The sequence below is a fragment of the Plectropomus leopardus genome, chromosome 4, assembly GCF_008729295.1.
Source record: "Plectropomus leopardus isolate mb chromosome 4, YSFRI_Pleo_2.0, whole genome shotgun sequence".
In the NCBI taxonomy this organism is placed as follows: domain Eukaryota; kingdom Metazoa; phylum Chordata; class Actinopteri; order Perciformes; family Serranidae; genus Plectropomus; species Plectropomus leopardus.
Window position 1 is genome coordinate 5959436 of NC_056466.1, and position 15974 is coordinate 5975409.

Below are 15974 nucleotides of genomic sequence, written 5' to 3' on the forward strand. Positions count from 1 at the left end.
AGATGTTACAAAGAACAGCTATGTAGAGCAGCGGTGATAAAGGCTGCACTCCGTGTTGCTCTGCATGAAATAACGTATTGGATGCTCTAGAAGCTAGATATTCCCGATCAGTTAAAAAAAATGCCTCTATCAGCCCCTGAGCCAACATTTGAGATCAGATCAGGACATCTCTAAAATTTACTGACATATTTATGCCATAGAATAAAACCTGAAAGTCTCTAAATCCTGTGCTAACACAGACCTTATTTTAGGCATCTAACAAGAAACCAATTCAAAAAACCTACAGACTGCTGAAAAAGGGAACTGGAAGCGCAGAAATGCTCAATCGTTTAAGGCCTTTAGGACTTTTTCGGCACCACTCTGTTCAACGTGTGACTTTGATGGCTTGTATTGCTGAAATCAGGCTTGTCAGTATGTTATTGCCCCCTTCTGTTCACTAGGACATGCCTAAAAATTCAGATTGTGTTTTTAAAAAAGTGATTTGTTGTCGTGGAAGCGATATGGGGATGTTTTTGTAGAGGTGAGAGCATGAACATTGTACATGCAGTTTGCCTGTGTGTGTTGGGAAGGTGTTGTTTTGCAGGTGTTTGACCACAGTGACCCCCTGTATGTATTTGTGTTGAAGCTGACACGTGTTACTGCCGGACCAGCTGCTGTCTGGTGAACCTCGGGGCAGAGGATTTCCCTCTCTGTCATCCTCAAACCGTCACAGTCTACGTGGTTAACTCGAGCTCCGGGATAGTTTATTTACTCAGTGTTTTAAAACATGGGATTAAAGCGATGGGAAAAACAGCAAAGTGTGCCCAAAGATATTCAAGGGTTGAAGTCTGCTGACTCTGAAACCAGATGTCTCTGCATTAAGGTTTCTCTGTCCTTAATCTGCTTCACTAACTTATTTCTACCTTATAAAAAAAATTACACTGTTTTTTGATTCTGATCTTCATTTTAAAAAAATTGAAATAAATTAATTTTTAAATTAAATGAAATATTAGCAAAATCGCAATATGGTATTGCAAGTACAGTATCCAAATCAAAGAAGTTCCTTTTTTTTGATGAAGGTAAGATGTTTCATACCATTATAAGCGAAGTACTGTGATTCAAGACATAAAGGAACATGCTTGTTTAGCTAATACTTAAAAATCACATCATCATTTTTTTTCATCAAATATGATATGCAAAAATTAGCATTATCACTAACATTGTATTGCAATCACATAATCTGTCAAAATATATAATATAATTTGTATAATAGTTTTTCCAGCTTTACACTGTATTTAACTGTGAAATAAAATATTTCTGATTCAGATTCTAAGAATTCAGGCAATTTTTTGCACAGCTGATTTATTCAGGCTAGCACATTTATTAAACTGTAAAACTTTGACCTTAGTTGCTGTGAGGGTCCAACGATAGAGAGATGTCATAAGCTGTAAAGCCCTCTGAGGCAAACTGTGATTTGTGACTTAAAACTAGAAATTCTTATTTTTTTTAAACAGGTGAAAAAAGTCAAATTCCAGGGTTAGGGATAGGCCTAACCTTCATTATCAGAGCCTAAGCTGATGTCTTTAAAGCTAATTTCGCCTGACCAAAGTCAAAAAATTTAAAACACCAAAGTAAGCAAATTCTTATAATGAGAAGTTATTTATTAACCCTAACCAGCATTATGTTTCCTTTGGTTTCCACCCAGAAAAATGCTGAAAACCAGTTTGGATCATAGATGCATGTTGACGCGGCTGTATGAGCTCTCCTCTTGTGTCTTTAAATATCCGATACTTGGTGTAAATCAGCTGGTTTACAAATCAAAGCAGCAACTCATCGGATTACTCTATTGACTTCTTTATCTTCAGTACTCTGTCTGACCTCAAGAAGTAAATACCTCATTTCACCCTGCACACACACACATACACACACACACACACACACACACACACACCCCTGCTGGTGTTGGAATGAGTGTTTCAGTCAAATATATGGAGTGACCCAAATTCTCAGAAGAGTGTTGTTGTGCCTAGAGGTCATTCACCCCGAACACTGGGGTCATTACATCTGCCGAGAAGACTCTCCAGCGCCACTGTGTGTACGAGATCACCGCAAAATGTTAACATTTTGTTTTGCTAATGTTTGCTTCAGGCAAAGAGTCCACTTTGTGTGTGTGTGTGTGTGTGTGTGTGTGTGTGTGTGTGTGTGTGTGTGTGTGTGTGTGTGTGTGACGAGATGTGTGCCTGCCTCATGATCTTTGAAGCTGTCAACATTCTTCACCACATGCTCTGTCATGATGCATAGAGGCGACTGGTGAGATGAGCCAGCTGTCCCTGCCTCTGGTCGCTGCAAGGTCAACATGGTTGTGCATGCACACGCACACGCGTGCGCGCGCCCACACACACACACACACACACACACACACACACGCACACGCACACAGTAGGCCCGGATGTCCTCCTTCTCTTGTGTTTTGAATGCCAACCACTGGATGTGGTTAAAGACTCCAAGTGTAACTTTAAACAGTGATTTGACTGATTCAAATGTCTTTCTGCGTCCCTCAGGTGGAGGAGGGAAGAGGAACGGTCGCAGTAAGAAATGGAAGGAGATGCTAAAACTCCCCCACATCAGTCAGTGTGAGGAGCTCCGCCGCACTATCGGTAAGAAACCTGAAGTGTGTGTGTCTACGTGTTGGTGTGAGGCAGAAAGATAACGTGCCATGCTGTGTCGTTGGGGTGGGTCTGACTGCAGGAGGAAGTTCAGATTGGACTTCCTTCCTGTTTCTACCCGTCTCCACCCGCAGTTACAGGCAGGGGACAGGAAACAGTGAGTGTATAAGTGTGTGTGACTCAGGGAATCCTTTTGCACAGTTGTTTCTTAATCTCAAAGTCTCTCCTTACGTTATATGTGTCTCACTATCTGTCTGCTCACACACCAAATCAAAACGTCTTCACCCCTGCTTCCTTCCTGCTCCCCACATCCAGGGGCAGGATTCTCTCTTTGTGGCCCAGACAAGTGCTCCACTCCTGGGCTACATTATCTCCTCACCCCCCGCACCCACTCTGGTCCTCTGAATGCCACAGCACTATGTATGTGTGTGTGTGTGTGTGTGTGTGTGTGTGTGTGTGTGTGTGTGTAGGTGCCTGTGTGTGTGTGTGTAATAGTGCGTCACAGCTATCTCTGCCAGAGATTGCAGTGCTACCCTCCCCCACATACTCTCCCTCCCTCTTTTCTGTCTCCATGCCTCCCCCTCCCACTATCTGCATCTCTCCCTCCCTCTTTCCACCACTTCAGAGCAACATAAGAGTGGTAGAACGGGAGAGTTACGGCGAGAGCGAGTGAAAAACTGAAACAGAGAGAGAGAGAGAGGCTTTCACTAACAGTTGGAAAGATCTCTTAAGGACAGGAGAGAGTGAGAGAAACAATGACAAGAAAGAGTGAAAGAGATGTAGCTGAACACACTCTTTACGGCGATATCTCTTCAAATCAGAAATCATCCCTCACAGATCTAATTATCATAAACTTGAACGTATCCGTCATCAGCCGCGATAGATAACCTGCCACATAAATGTCACCTAAAGTGTGAGGAAGCATTGTGCTCGTCATATTTTACATACTTACTGCCATTTGGATCATAACTTTGCAGAGCGTTCTAAAAATGGGCTTTATGCGCCTACGTGTGTGTGTGTGTGTGTGTGTGTGTGTGTCAGTGCGCACGCTTGTGCACGCTGCAGCTGTTGAGGGTTACATACGTCACTATTACATAGATGCCATTGCGTAATTTCCCTATCACAGCGAGCGCAGGATCAAAATAATCCCTTTTGCCTACTTAAACACACAGACGTGTAGGCATGCACTCACACACACACACACACCGGTGTGCAGAGACGCTCACGCATGCCCGCACACAGTGTGGGCACAGTGGATAGGATACAGCAAAGCGACTGATAGCAGTGTCTTTGTTGTGTCTTGATAATGTCAGGCATTTGACCTTAGCCTTGACAAGTGTGCAGTACTTCTAGGAAGCCTAGATTACATTATGTGGGCTGCAGCCACTTTGTCTGCCAGCCTGAGGCCACTCTCCCTCTCTCTCCTCCTCTCCTTCTAGCTCCCCTTCCCTTTTTTTCTCTCTTCTGGTATTTATCCAATGCATACAGTACACCTGCACCTATCGCTTTTGATCTCCCGTAAAACCGTGCACGCCCACACCACATACTTGCACTTGTGCACATTTGGCTGGATGTTCACTGTCTCACTAACTTACTCAGTCTTGGCCTAAATTGGAGTTGTAATTAAGTTGTAATTGCAGCATTCTTCACCGGCTCAGACAGTTACTAGTCCAGACTAGTTTAAGCTTTGCAACTCTCGTGTCATCCTTTTCAGTCCTTTTGTTGTCCTGGCTCATTTTTTTTTTTTTGACATCTTGTTGTCTTGTATGTCCTCAAGGCTCAGACACGCCAAACCGACATCAAAGAACTAGTGTCGACTGTTTTGTCGCCTGCTTCTCAGCCAAAAAGTTGCACTTAGGTACATTGGCGGATAACAAGAGAATGGGCCCCCGGGCTCAGATATGCTAACGGCCCCAACACCTCTCCTACACAGGAGCAAGACACAGAGTTTGGTGGTGATTTTGGCTTTTTTTGTTGTAGTTGTTGTTGTTTTTCATCTCTTTTCAGTCATTTTGAGTGTCTTAGAAGCCATTTTGTGTCTCTTTTCGGTTCCTTTGCATCTCTTTGTGGTCATTTTGAGTCTCTTCCTGGTCAGTTTGTGTCAGTTGAGTGACGTTTTGCAGGTGATGGCCAGGAGACCGCAGACACTTTGGGAACCTGGGTTTTTACTGATATTGATACCATTATCGAGACTAACGATCCGAGTCTTTATGGATACCGCTATCTATATGTTTCTATTATTTGCTGGAAAGTAGTTTTTATCACGTATTATAAGATGATCACACATCGTGAAGACGTTTTATTTACCTTTGCCTAATGTGTTTGGCCGTGGAGGTTTTGTTTCCCTCTTGTAAGAAATTATTCTGCATAAATTGCATTTGGCTTCCTCCTTTTGTTTTGGTAAAATTTAGCCAAACGTTAGACCTCCTCGCACGTTCAGCCGTCCTCACAAGCAACTAACCACCAGATTTCTTCTTCGCTTGGTTTAATACCTGTTGGCTGGCATTTCCACTGCATTAAAAAAACTTTATTGGACAATCGATTTATGTGGACCAGTGACTGGATTTAAATGACGTGGCTCGACTCGAGATGTAATGTTGCATTGTAGGACCCACAGTTCATAGTTGTTTTACCTCAGGACGCAGGACAAGGTTTGCTTAACGCAAAGAGGACATTTTTCATCAGAGGAATGCTGGCATGTATCCTCATATTCAGATGATTTAGACCCTGGAATCAGCTTGGACACAGATATACAAACATGCACACCAACCCAGAGGCAGGCCAAAGAAACTGTTTCTTTTCAGGCCTTTTATGTTCACAGTCTACATTTTGTAACAAATCTTTAGTTTTGCAGGTGAACGATCTGTAAAAATCCATCTAAGAAACTGACAATATAAGGAGAAAGAATGTGCGAACACGTGATTTATTATTGTTTTGACACTTTCAATGTTGTCCAACCCACTAAAGCTGCAAAAACTACAAGCATCTCATGACTTAATAGTTTATATAATTTATTTATTCATTTTTTTCTATTTAGTCTGACATAAAATACATCTGCAGTGGTTGTTGCTCTAACAGAAATGTGCCATGTTTTTCAGAAAAATAGACTTGTTTACCGGTAACTTATAAAAACATAGATACTAAAATTGTTCCTGTGTCCCTGGGTGTAGATTGTTGCCAAGTCCCAGTTCTCTGTGTACCGTAAAATGCAAACAGATTATGACAGAAAATAAAACAGTATGTACAGAACTGCTGAGACTACTCCCCTTAAAGTGGCACGTAAAGGTGGTGTGACAGGAGAGACAGGAGACGCTTTACACAATCAGTGTATTTTTGTCACCAGGCTCAGTGTCCCATCCACAGGATTTATAAGTGTTTATCTCTGGACTACAGACGCATTTCTCTATGTATTCATATACACACTTGGTATGTTGGAAACCTGTTGATAAATTGGTAAAACACTAAAATAATTTGAAATTGATATTCAGAAAATAACAATATATGGCATTCATTGCTTGTAAGTGATGCTGCTGTAAGCCTGTAAATAAATGTAGTCAAAATTTGAGTTAGAGTTAAATTATATTAACCTGTATAATAAAAAAATTATCATCACTAAACCATCACTTTTCGTCATTATCTCCACCAGGTGTAAGTCTAGAGGGAATCTCAAATACTTGACAAACCTGTTTTATTGACGGTTTTATGTCATCATTGACTGCTGTTTCCTCATTCTTCTTAACCAGGCGGTAGGGACTGCATGTTTTCTGGAAATCTTGCTTGATAATAATAAGCCTTACTGTCTGTTGCAGGCCACATTTTGGCCTTCGTCATGGCTCAAAACTGTCATACATAGAAAAGTTTGGTCTCATTTTTAACTGGAGCATAAGCAGATAAATTTCTTACCTGTCATGTTATGACTCACTAAACTTTAGCAAAATACAAGATGAATAAATCCACATTTTTCGTTATATTTCCAATCATTTTGTCTGTAAGGGAGCTGGGAGGGACAATTCTGTGAGGTGCAGCTTTGGTCCCGGGGCAGTGTGCTGGACTTTGAAGCCAATTTGACATAGTGGCCGATCAATGTAACTACAACCTACGGGTCCGTCATGTGATGCTACTGGACTTTTTCTAGAGGAGACACATTATTAATAACTCCTGATTCAAATCAGCGGAGGACTGAACAGCAGGTAGCTGCGCCATCTTGGCTTGCAGCTGTTTGCTGAAGTTTCTACTGCGCTTGCTTTTTTTGGCCAACAAACGCTGGTGATCCCAATTTACACCTGGGAAGTCCAACTTTTTTGGCTTGGTGTGCCACCGAGAAACTTTCATGAAAATGAATGGCCGCTACCTCTGATGATGTATCCAGGTCTCTTTATACATTCATGGTGTGCAGCTTTGTTGTGTGTTTGCTGTCATACCACACTGGGAGCATTACGCCTGTCCCAATTTGAAGCGGATTTGATTGATTTTGTCATATTTCCTTGACTTTTGTGCTTCTGCCATAAGTAAATAAGTAGACTGTAGTTTAACAGTTTCTTTTTTTTCTATTTTAGTTGTGTTTATTGTTATTTCCTACTTTGTTGTGCTGTAGCCTGTAGACAAAGTTAATACACCTACAAGTTTAGTTATGAATGACAGATTAATGATTTGTGGCTGTGTTGTAGTTATTAAAAATACATTAATTGCTATAATTATGTTGTATCTATATCACACATACAGTGCCTGTTAGGATAACACAATCTCAAGTCTCATGTTTTTTGGGACACGTTTGAAAAGTGCTGCAATGCGTCTGCTGGGATTGTCTTGAGTGGTTGTGACCAGCGAGATGCAGCAGTGTGACAGAGATCAGCACTCTTCTGAGTGCACTTTTTCAGTTTAGATTATAGTGGTTGCCACTTAGTGACACATGGATCATTGGCGCCACATACGTTGCTCAATGGGGCAGTTACTTAAAAAAATGGAAATCCTTTCAAGAACATTGCACAACAGTTTCTGTGATTTTGTTGTTACGCAAATTGGAGAACGGCATCTTAAATAGTGACCAGTTGTGCTGCTATTCAGCAGAAAACACTGACACCACCCTGAAACCCTCACAGCAAAACCTGTTCTGGAGCAACACGCTGAAACCTTATCAGGAGGCTCATTGTAAAGTGGAGCTTTGGTGTTTTGATACACACAGAGGGATAAACACCATTCCAATGACAAAATCGAAACTAAAATAAAAGATCTGTAATCTCTAGCTTTTCGGTTGTTGAAGAGTAGACGCTAACGATTCAAACTAAGGGAGCGTTCAATGTTCATTTTCTTCTGAACCGGAGTCGACGTTGTTGAATTTGGTCTGTTTAGGTTCACACTGCCCGTTTGCAAACAAACCAGCTCACAAACAGAAGTCAAGTGCGCTTACAAGAAGCTTCTTTATTGGACAGAGTATTGACAACCTGTCCAGTGATTGTCAGGGTACAGGATTGTGTTGGAAGTCGACACAGGGAGGGTATTCAGGACATTGTTCTCACCTGAGCAGATGAATCAAACTAAGGAGTAAACACTCCAAAGATAAAATAAACTGCTCCAAACATTATTGCTGCACAGATGCCCTAAAATTGCTCTGATTAAGCATGAGTGTGAGGGGCTTTCCCGGCTCCAGCTGCAGCTGAACACAGCTGATAGGGAAACACTAAAGCAAGCCTCCAAAAACTTGGTGATCAAAGATGAAAGGCAACGTCTGACTGCAAGTGCAACGCAATCCAGCTAAAGATCTCTCAGTGAGATTTTTTCTGAAAGAGCTTTTGTTCCTAAGATTTAAAACACAGCGGCCATACAGTGGAAGGGGAAGCAATAAAAAAAATATGATATCTCTAAACTCTACTGTTTGCTCGCCAGAGCGATAACTCGGGTTTTGCGGTCGTATAAGTGGTGAGTTTGAATGAGAAGCTCAGAGCTGCAGAGCGGAGGGAATGCTGTGTAATAAACAGTGCAGCTGGGAGGGCCGCTGAGAAGATTTGATTTACTGCTGGAGGTTGTCCTGTAGCTGTCACCACTCAGAAATGTTCATCCCATGCATCCCTCCTCCTCCTGCTCGATTCACAAGTGCACATGTGTATGTGAATGTGTGTGGCCTATTTTTGTTTGTATGTTTATCTTGTGTATGTGTGTATGTGTGTCCTCAGTGTCAACCAGTGATGGAAAACGTCCTGGGTCTTCTTCCTCATTTGGTGCCAGAGGAAATATGACTCAAATGGACGCCATTAGTCCTAATAGGCTAGGGCCAGCTGCACAGAAGACACACACACACACACACACACACACACACATAGTAAACACACGTACAGAAAACACAGACATGCAGTGTGTTTTGTTTTTAGCATTTTATAGCATAAGCAAATGTACTAATTAAAGGTCCAGTGTGTGGGATTTAGAGCAGGCGTTTCTAAAGTCTGTGAGCGATTTTTTTTCGATCACGTTGCGATGACAGGACTATCATACAGTTTGTACACATGCACTAAGTTGGAACTGTGCAGGCGTGAGTAATGTGTTTTATAATGTGTTTTCATAAGCAGACAATAAAGCAAACTAATGGACCTAGCAGCAGATTTTTTCTACAAGGTAGCAGACATGTCCACAGCAGAGAAGTGTGAGGTTGACAGTGACAAGCTTTTCACTTGAACAAGAAACAATTGTGTTTATTTTATTTGTTTTGTGATTATTTTTTAAAATAATCTTAATAATGTGTAAAGCAGCTAGAGTGCTTTCACATTTTCTAATCTTGCATCCACTCAAAAAGTTTGGATACTCCCAATTTAGGGTGAGGAGGGGGGAGGATATATTGGCAGAAATGGAATATGATATAATAAGTATGTTTTCTTCAATTTATAATGGTGCTGTTTTTATCGCCTTAGATAAAGAGGCGTTTAGAGGCATTTATATCTACATAGAGAGCGAGTCCTTGTCCACCATGTTTCTACAGCAGCCAGAATGAAGAGACCAAACACTGGCTCTAGAAAGGCCCATTCATGTTCTAGTGTTGGCCATTGTAGTTATCAGTCTGCTAGTAGTCTGCAGTGAGCTGAACAGTGTCGGAAAAACACTCATTATTGTTATTATTATTTATTTATTTTACGTGATTTTTTTGTGTGTGTTTTTACTGGTTTTAATTACCTGCAAATAATTTAGCTGATGGTAAAAATGTCCTGAACAATGAACACTGAAGGAGTCCTAAATGGGAGTACACGCTTGGCACACAGGAGAAGTTTCAGCTGGTTGCAATCTGCAATTCTCGCCACTAGATGCCACTAAATCCCCCTAAATATTACGCATTAACTGCACCTGTAAGGGGTAGCTTTGTTTGCGGGTGAATTTTACATTTCTTATTTCTCTCTCACCCTAATAGAAGGCTATATGTGCAGTTTGACAGCATGTTTATCAATGACATTAGCCTATTTTAGCCAAGTTAACAGATGTGCATGATGCAATAGGTCCTTTCGTGGGTGTGGAACATATCTATAAAGTCCACTCTATCTCAAATACACATTGTAAAATCATGTACATGTTTATAAAGTTGATAATTTTGCCAGAATTTCATCTTTCAGTCTCTCTGGAAATCTGGAATAGTAATTTCTCAGTTTCTCATACATAGTTTAAGTTACAAGGAAATTTTCTATTTTCCTGAGTCATAAAAGTTGAGTCTCTTATCTGTTTTGCAAACATAAAATATTTGTTTTAACCTAGTTTATGTTGGCTAACTCCTGGGATAATGTGTTGTTCTATTGTTTATTTTGAGGCGTGAATGGTTAAAAATATACAGTTTTTAAAAAAAAAAAAAGAGTAAAGGTAGAAGAATATGTTTTTTTAGTATTTCCTACTCAAGGCCCAATTTAGCGCAAGGTGATGTTAAGCTAGGAAAGAAAGAAATTGCTGGAAAATACTCCACCATTCTGTCTTTACACCAAGATTTTGTTGGTCAGTAGCATAATTGCTTGCTTTTACCTTAAAATAGCAATGTGCCAATAATGCGCCTGACCTCACCTCATGTTAAGACCTACCGGCGCACAGATGGGAGCAAGTACATTTGCTGAGCTGCTCGTAGGGTCCCAACCCCAAGCTTTGGAGCGACTGTTTGGGTGTATTTTTCAGATGTAATGATGTTTCTCCATCTGTCTCCCCCTTTTCTCCTCCCCTCAGAGAGGGACTACACCAGTCTATGTGAGAAGCAGCCCATTGGTCGGCTGTTATTCCGTCAGTACTGTGACACCAGGCCCGAGCTGAAGCGCTGCATCGAGTTTATGGATGCTGTGGTAAGACTTTGAATAACCTTTATACCATCACTCTGCTTGTCCCTTTTCTCCCTCCCGTCTCTTGTTTCTCTGTCTCGACTTGTCTTATCTTCTTTGTCTGTCTTTGATTTCTCCCACGAGACCTGCCTGAATCGGGCCCCACAGAGCAACAAAAAGGAGAGGAAAGTCAGGGCTTGGGTCTTTGCCTGCTCTTGGCAGTAGCGCAGGGTGGTGGGTGGGGTGGGCGTAGGGGGTGATTAGCGTTTCAGACAGGCTGTCAGAGAGCAGACCCCTCCTCTTCCTCCATGCACTCCTCCATGAGGTCAAGCCCACGTCAGAGGCAGGTCCCCTGGGTGAGCAGGCAAACACAGGCCCGAGCTTGTGTCTCGGCCCCTGGAGGTATGCGAGAAAGGAAAACAGGGGGAATCATGCTTATTTAATAAGAACCTACATTAGTCTTTTTAAAGGTAGGTAGACAGGCGCGTGTGTACCTGCGCTGGGAGACACACACACTCACTCAGATTGACAAAAACTGCAAGAAATGAAGCATTTAGTGGTTAACCGTCAGTCCCACTGAGGACGTCATGTCTTGGCTGTGATGCCAAGTCGTTTTACTCTGTCCCATTCCTCTCCGCCGATTTGTTTTTCAAACAAAACACACGACTCATGCAGTCAAAATCCACACCATCTCCCTGCCTACAGCCATATTTGACCAAAAACACAATCTGTGAGGGTGCGATGGGGTGAGAGCCGAGGCCTCGTCCTGGTCGGTGACAGACGTAAGGGGCAAAGCGTGAATGCGGTTGCCAGTTTTGTCGTCTTGACTTGGATGAGATGTTTTGTCACCAGTAACATCTCTCTGTCTCACACTCATTTCTGTTTTCTCCTGATGCAGTGGTGATGATCTTAATCTCTTCCCCTCTCTTGTTCTTCATTAACCCTCTCCATCCCCCTCTCTCTCTTCTTTCCCGTCTCACCCGTCCTCTCTGCCTTCTGGTTCCCGTCTCCCTCTGACCTTATTTGGAGAGAAATTAAAGATGGCTGAATGAGTACGGCTTCCTGTGCTGTTGTGGTTTCTCACACGTCTGTTCTTCTCTGACAGGCCATGTACCAGCTAGCTCCTGACGAGAAGAGGAGGGACTGTGGACTGAATGTTTTAGACACATACTTTAATAATGGGGTATGCTGCACACACACTCACTTAATGACAGAGCTGGTCGATATGGACACAAGATAATAAATCTTCCAGCTGTTCTCATTCAGCTACATGATTTTATTAATTAGAAGAGAAATTCTGAAAAACACTTTACTTTTGATTTTCTCATGATTTATTGCCTTCTGCAAAAATGTCAACATTACATCTATAATTAATACTGACTAAACATGTATTTGCCAGTGATGTATCACGTATGATATACGGTCAACAGTATCAAGTTTGGACTTTATCCAAGGTGTGTGAAGCCAGACTCTGCTGGCACTTCGTATGCTGGAAGCTGTCTCTGCAGCAGTCAGGGCCTTGACACACCAAGTCGACGTTGGGCTGATGGTAAATGTCAGTGCGCGTCTGTCAGCCTAGTTTTTGTGGTGTGTCCCGCACAGTTGGCTTTTTTGCGATTTGGCACGTTGATTCAGTGTCAGTCTCGTTTTTTGCTGTCTGACACTGTTTTCATGGCAACACTGACAGCTGGTGAGCATATGGTGTTTCATGTCAGAGTTCAAGGGTCGGCTAACAGGCATCCGTTCAATATAAGCAAGTTAGTTAAGTGCTAACGGGCGTTCACGTTCTGTCCTGCGGGCATGAGAAATCCGAGAATGCGTTCATTTTGCCCCAAAACAGCACGAAGCCCATGTGTTTGATTTGCACAAGTTGGAGTTGTGAAGAGTGAAAATGTTAAACACCACTATGACACAAAGCGGGATTGGCCTTGAATAGAAATCACATTCGGACCTTTGAATAACACCTTTGTGAACCCTGGTTTACAGCACTCTCACCACCCTAAAAGAACAAGAACAAATAGACAAATGAATCAAATGAAGTTTGTTTTAAATCGGACCAAACAGGTGAGGTGTGACCACACGCCCTGCTAGCCAGGCTGTGCAGGTTCACAAACAAAAAGGGACGAGCCGACTGATGATGTTTTGATCCGTTTTCTCAGCCTCTGCAGCCAAATTGCACCCCATCACCTCTCTTTGTGTCTGCTGCCTCACCCTCTGTCTTCTCTTTGTGACCCTCAAGTCGGCAGCCCATCTGCCAGACGTACCCCAGGATGTGGTCGCTGGGTGTCGAGAGAGGCTGGAGCAGAGTCCATGTAAGGAGCTCTTCAATGACTGCACCAAGTAAGTCTCCGTCCAGCATATAGATTTAGTGTGCGTGTGTTATTCATTCTGATTGAGTCCGGCCATCAAAGTGCAGCAGCACCAATAGAGTCCTGTTCCTTCAGAGAGCGTGTGTGTTTGTGGACTGTGCAGACTATTTCACCATGTCACTAGTGATGATGAGGCAGCTGGCACCTGGAGTGCAGTATTTTACACACACACACACACACACACACACACACACACACACACACACACACACACACACACACACAGACTTGCAAACACACACACAGTGGAGGCGAATGAAAAAGAGCAGTGGGCAGAGAGAGCATCCGGATGGCTGGCATGAAAACAACAGCCACCTCAGTGTTCCCCGAACACACACACACACACACACAACACATGCACATACACTCTCTCACACACAAACACAGATTTACAAACACATACGCTCACACACACACACACACACACACACACACACTCTTGCAGGTGTTTCTGCTTCCTGCTCTGAGAGCCAGGAGAAGCAAACAGACCGGGGATTATTACCAAGAATTTTCTTCTCATTGCACAGACTCACACACTCACACACTCACACACACGTAACTTTGTATTAGCCCAATAATTTAACTCTGTCTCAGTTTCATTGCCCGGGACATCAGCTCAGTGATACACTGTGTGAAATGTATATCATCATAGGCTGTCAAGTTAACTTTGTTAGCAATAAATGTAATAGTTACACTGTAAAAAGAAAGCAGTTGTTTTTAACTTAAATAAAAGTTGGTGTCCCGACTGCCACAAAATTTTAAGTTGACTGAATTTGAAAAGAAAATCTGAAGCAATTTTGGAATGATTCAAAACAAGAAAAACCTTTACGAGTCCAGTAAACTTGCTCTTAATTCATTTGTACTTACTGACCTCTCTAAACGCCTCTCAGTCAGCCGCAAAATTTATACTAACCTATGTTCTTTTTGTGATTAATATTGAAAGACACGGCCTAAGACCTGCCCCATATACATATATTAATTATTTATTATTTTATAATAATAATTATTTTATTTTGTTATATTTATTGTTGTTATTATTGTTTTAAACATTTATTGGAGGAACTGACAGACTGCATTTCACAGAAAATGTGACAAAAAAAAATACATTTATTGACTTTACTAAAGGATTACTGCTGATTTGAGATCAAGTTTATTTGACTGAAAAAGTTAATTTGTTTGAAATGATTAAAAAATAAAACATACCTTAATTTCTAAGGCCGACAGGATACAAATTTTTTTTTTTGTTAAAACCACTAGTTTCTTTTAACAGTGTACCATTCTATACGTCAGCATATTATCTTTCTTGTTTTGGCTCCCCTCTGATGTGTTTGTATTGATAAATTATTGCAGTAAGAGCAGTTAATGATTGTTGACGTCTAAGCTGAACTGTGTGCTGGTTGGTTTGTTGAAGTTCTGGTGGTTCTTTATAGCTTTTCTTAGTTTGGTTAAAGGGAATTTAGACAATTTATGGAGACTTTTGATGTGAGTTAACTGAGGTTTGTAAGAGGTTCTTAATGCTGGGAACACAATAAATTTTGTTTATTGTCCACCTCTAACTGGGAAACGTAAAAGTGCTTTTCATAGACCAGTTTAAACCAAAATGATGCTTGGTTGGTAAACAATTAAGCAGTGACTTGGCAAAAAAAAAAGACACGTGACTCCGGCTTTCTGCTGTACAACACATTTTGTTTTATAAAACCATGTATAAAAAAACATACATAAATACATCGCATCAATAAATTAGATGTACAGAACAGTGCGGTCCACCCCTCATGTGTCAGTAGGCTTCAATAAAACAGACCATGTTCCCTCTATCTTGGCAAAAGCTGAATTTCTGTGAAGTCACAACTCTGAGCCACACAAGCAGACAGACTCGGGTTGGAAATGCTGCGTCCAGCCTCTGATTCACTTGAGCTTTCCTGGGGAATACCGGAATCTGCTGGAAGGAATTTAGGAGAAGTGATTGGGAAAACACTCAGTTATGTTCTCAGCCTGCTCTCCTGTTCTGGCAAAACTCTCGTGGAGAGATGTTAGATTCATAAAATCAATATTCATGAGGTTCAGAAGCTGGTCACGCTGACTCAAAGGAAGGATTTAATTTTTTTCTCTGGCGTGGATTTATCTACTGGGTATTGTTATACCTTGACTTTTATACTGGTGTCTGAACGATACTTTTTCAGTACCAATTTCACAAAATCCATTTTAACTGAAAAAAGGCAAGGGCCGACTTTATGGGACACACCACAACAAAATAGGATGACAGATGCTCACCGATGACCCGACATTGACTGACAGCAAACTGTTGGTTTTGTCAGTTCCCGTAGGTTTAAAGATTTGATACTGAATGACGAGGCTTTTTCTTGGATACATGATATTATCAAAGCAATTCGGTTTGTGACTTAAAGGTCTGGAAGTTTGGTGCCGAGTCCTTTGTGAGTGTGATATCAATTTGTCAGTCTTGTCTTTGACTTAATCAACTGTATCTGTTGCTAAGGCTTTTGGTTTTTGTTTGTTTGGTTTTTTTTTTAGAGTTCGGATGGTGAGAAATTGAGCGGTACAGAAACAAAGCAACATCTTAATGCGTTTGTGTGAATGAGCTGAGCGAGGTGGTGGCTTGTGTGCGACTGAAGATAAAAACATCAGTGAGAATGTTTACATGCTCAAAATTGTCTAGTTTCTGTCTTTATTCT

At 41.6% G+C, this 15974-nt stretch overlaps 1 protein-coding gene across 1 annotated transcript in view; it reads left to right on the plus strand.

The window, feature by feature from the left end:
- grk4 (G protein-coupled receptor kinase 4) overlaps positions 1 to 15974 on the plus strand; it is a 60869-nt gene that overhangs the window by 18924 nt on the left and 25971 nt on the right. Inside the window, exons 2-5 of the mRNA XM_042484798.1 lie at positions 2541 to 2636; positions 10827 to 10939; positions 12021 to 12098; positions 13155 to 13255. Coding sequence (XP_042340732.1) covers positions 2541 to 2636; positions 10827 to 10939; positions 12021 to 12098; positions 13155 to 13255 — 388 coding nt within the window. The remainder of the gene's footprint in view (positions 1 to 2540; positions 2637 to 10826; positions 10940 to 12020; positions 12099 to 13154; positions 13256 to 15974) is intronic.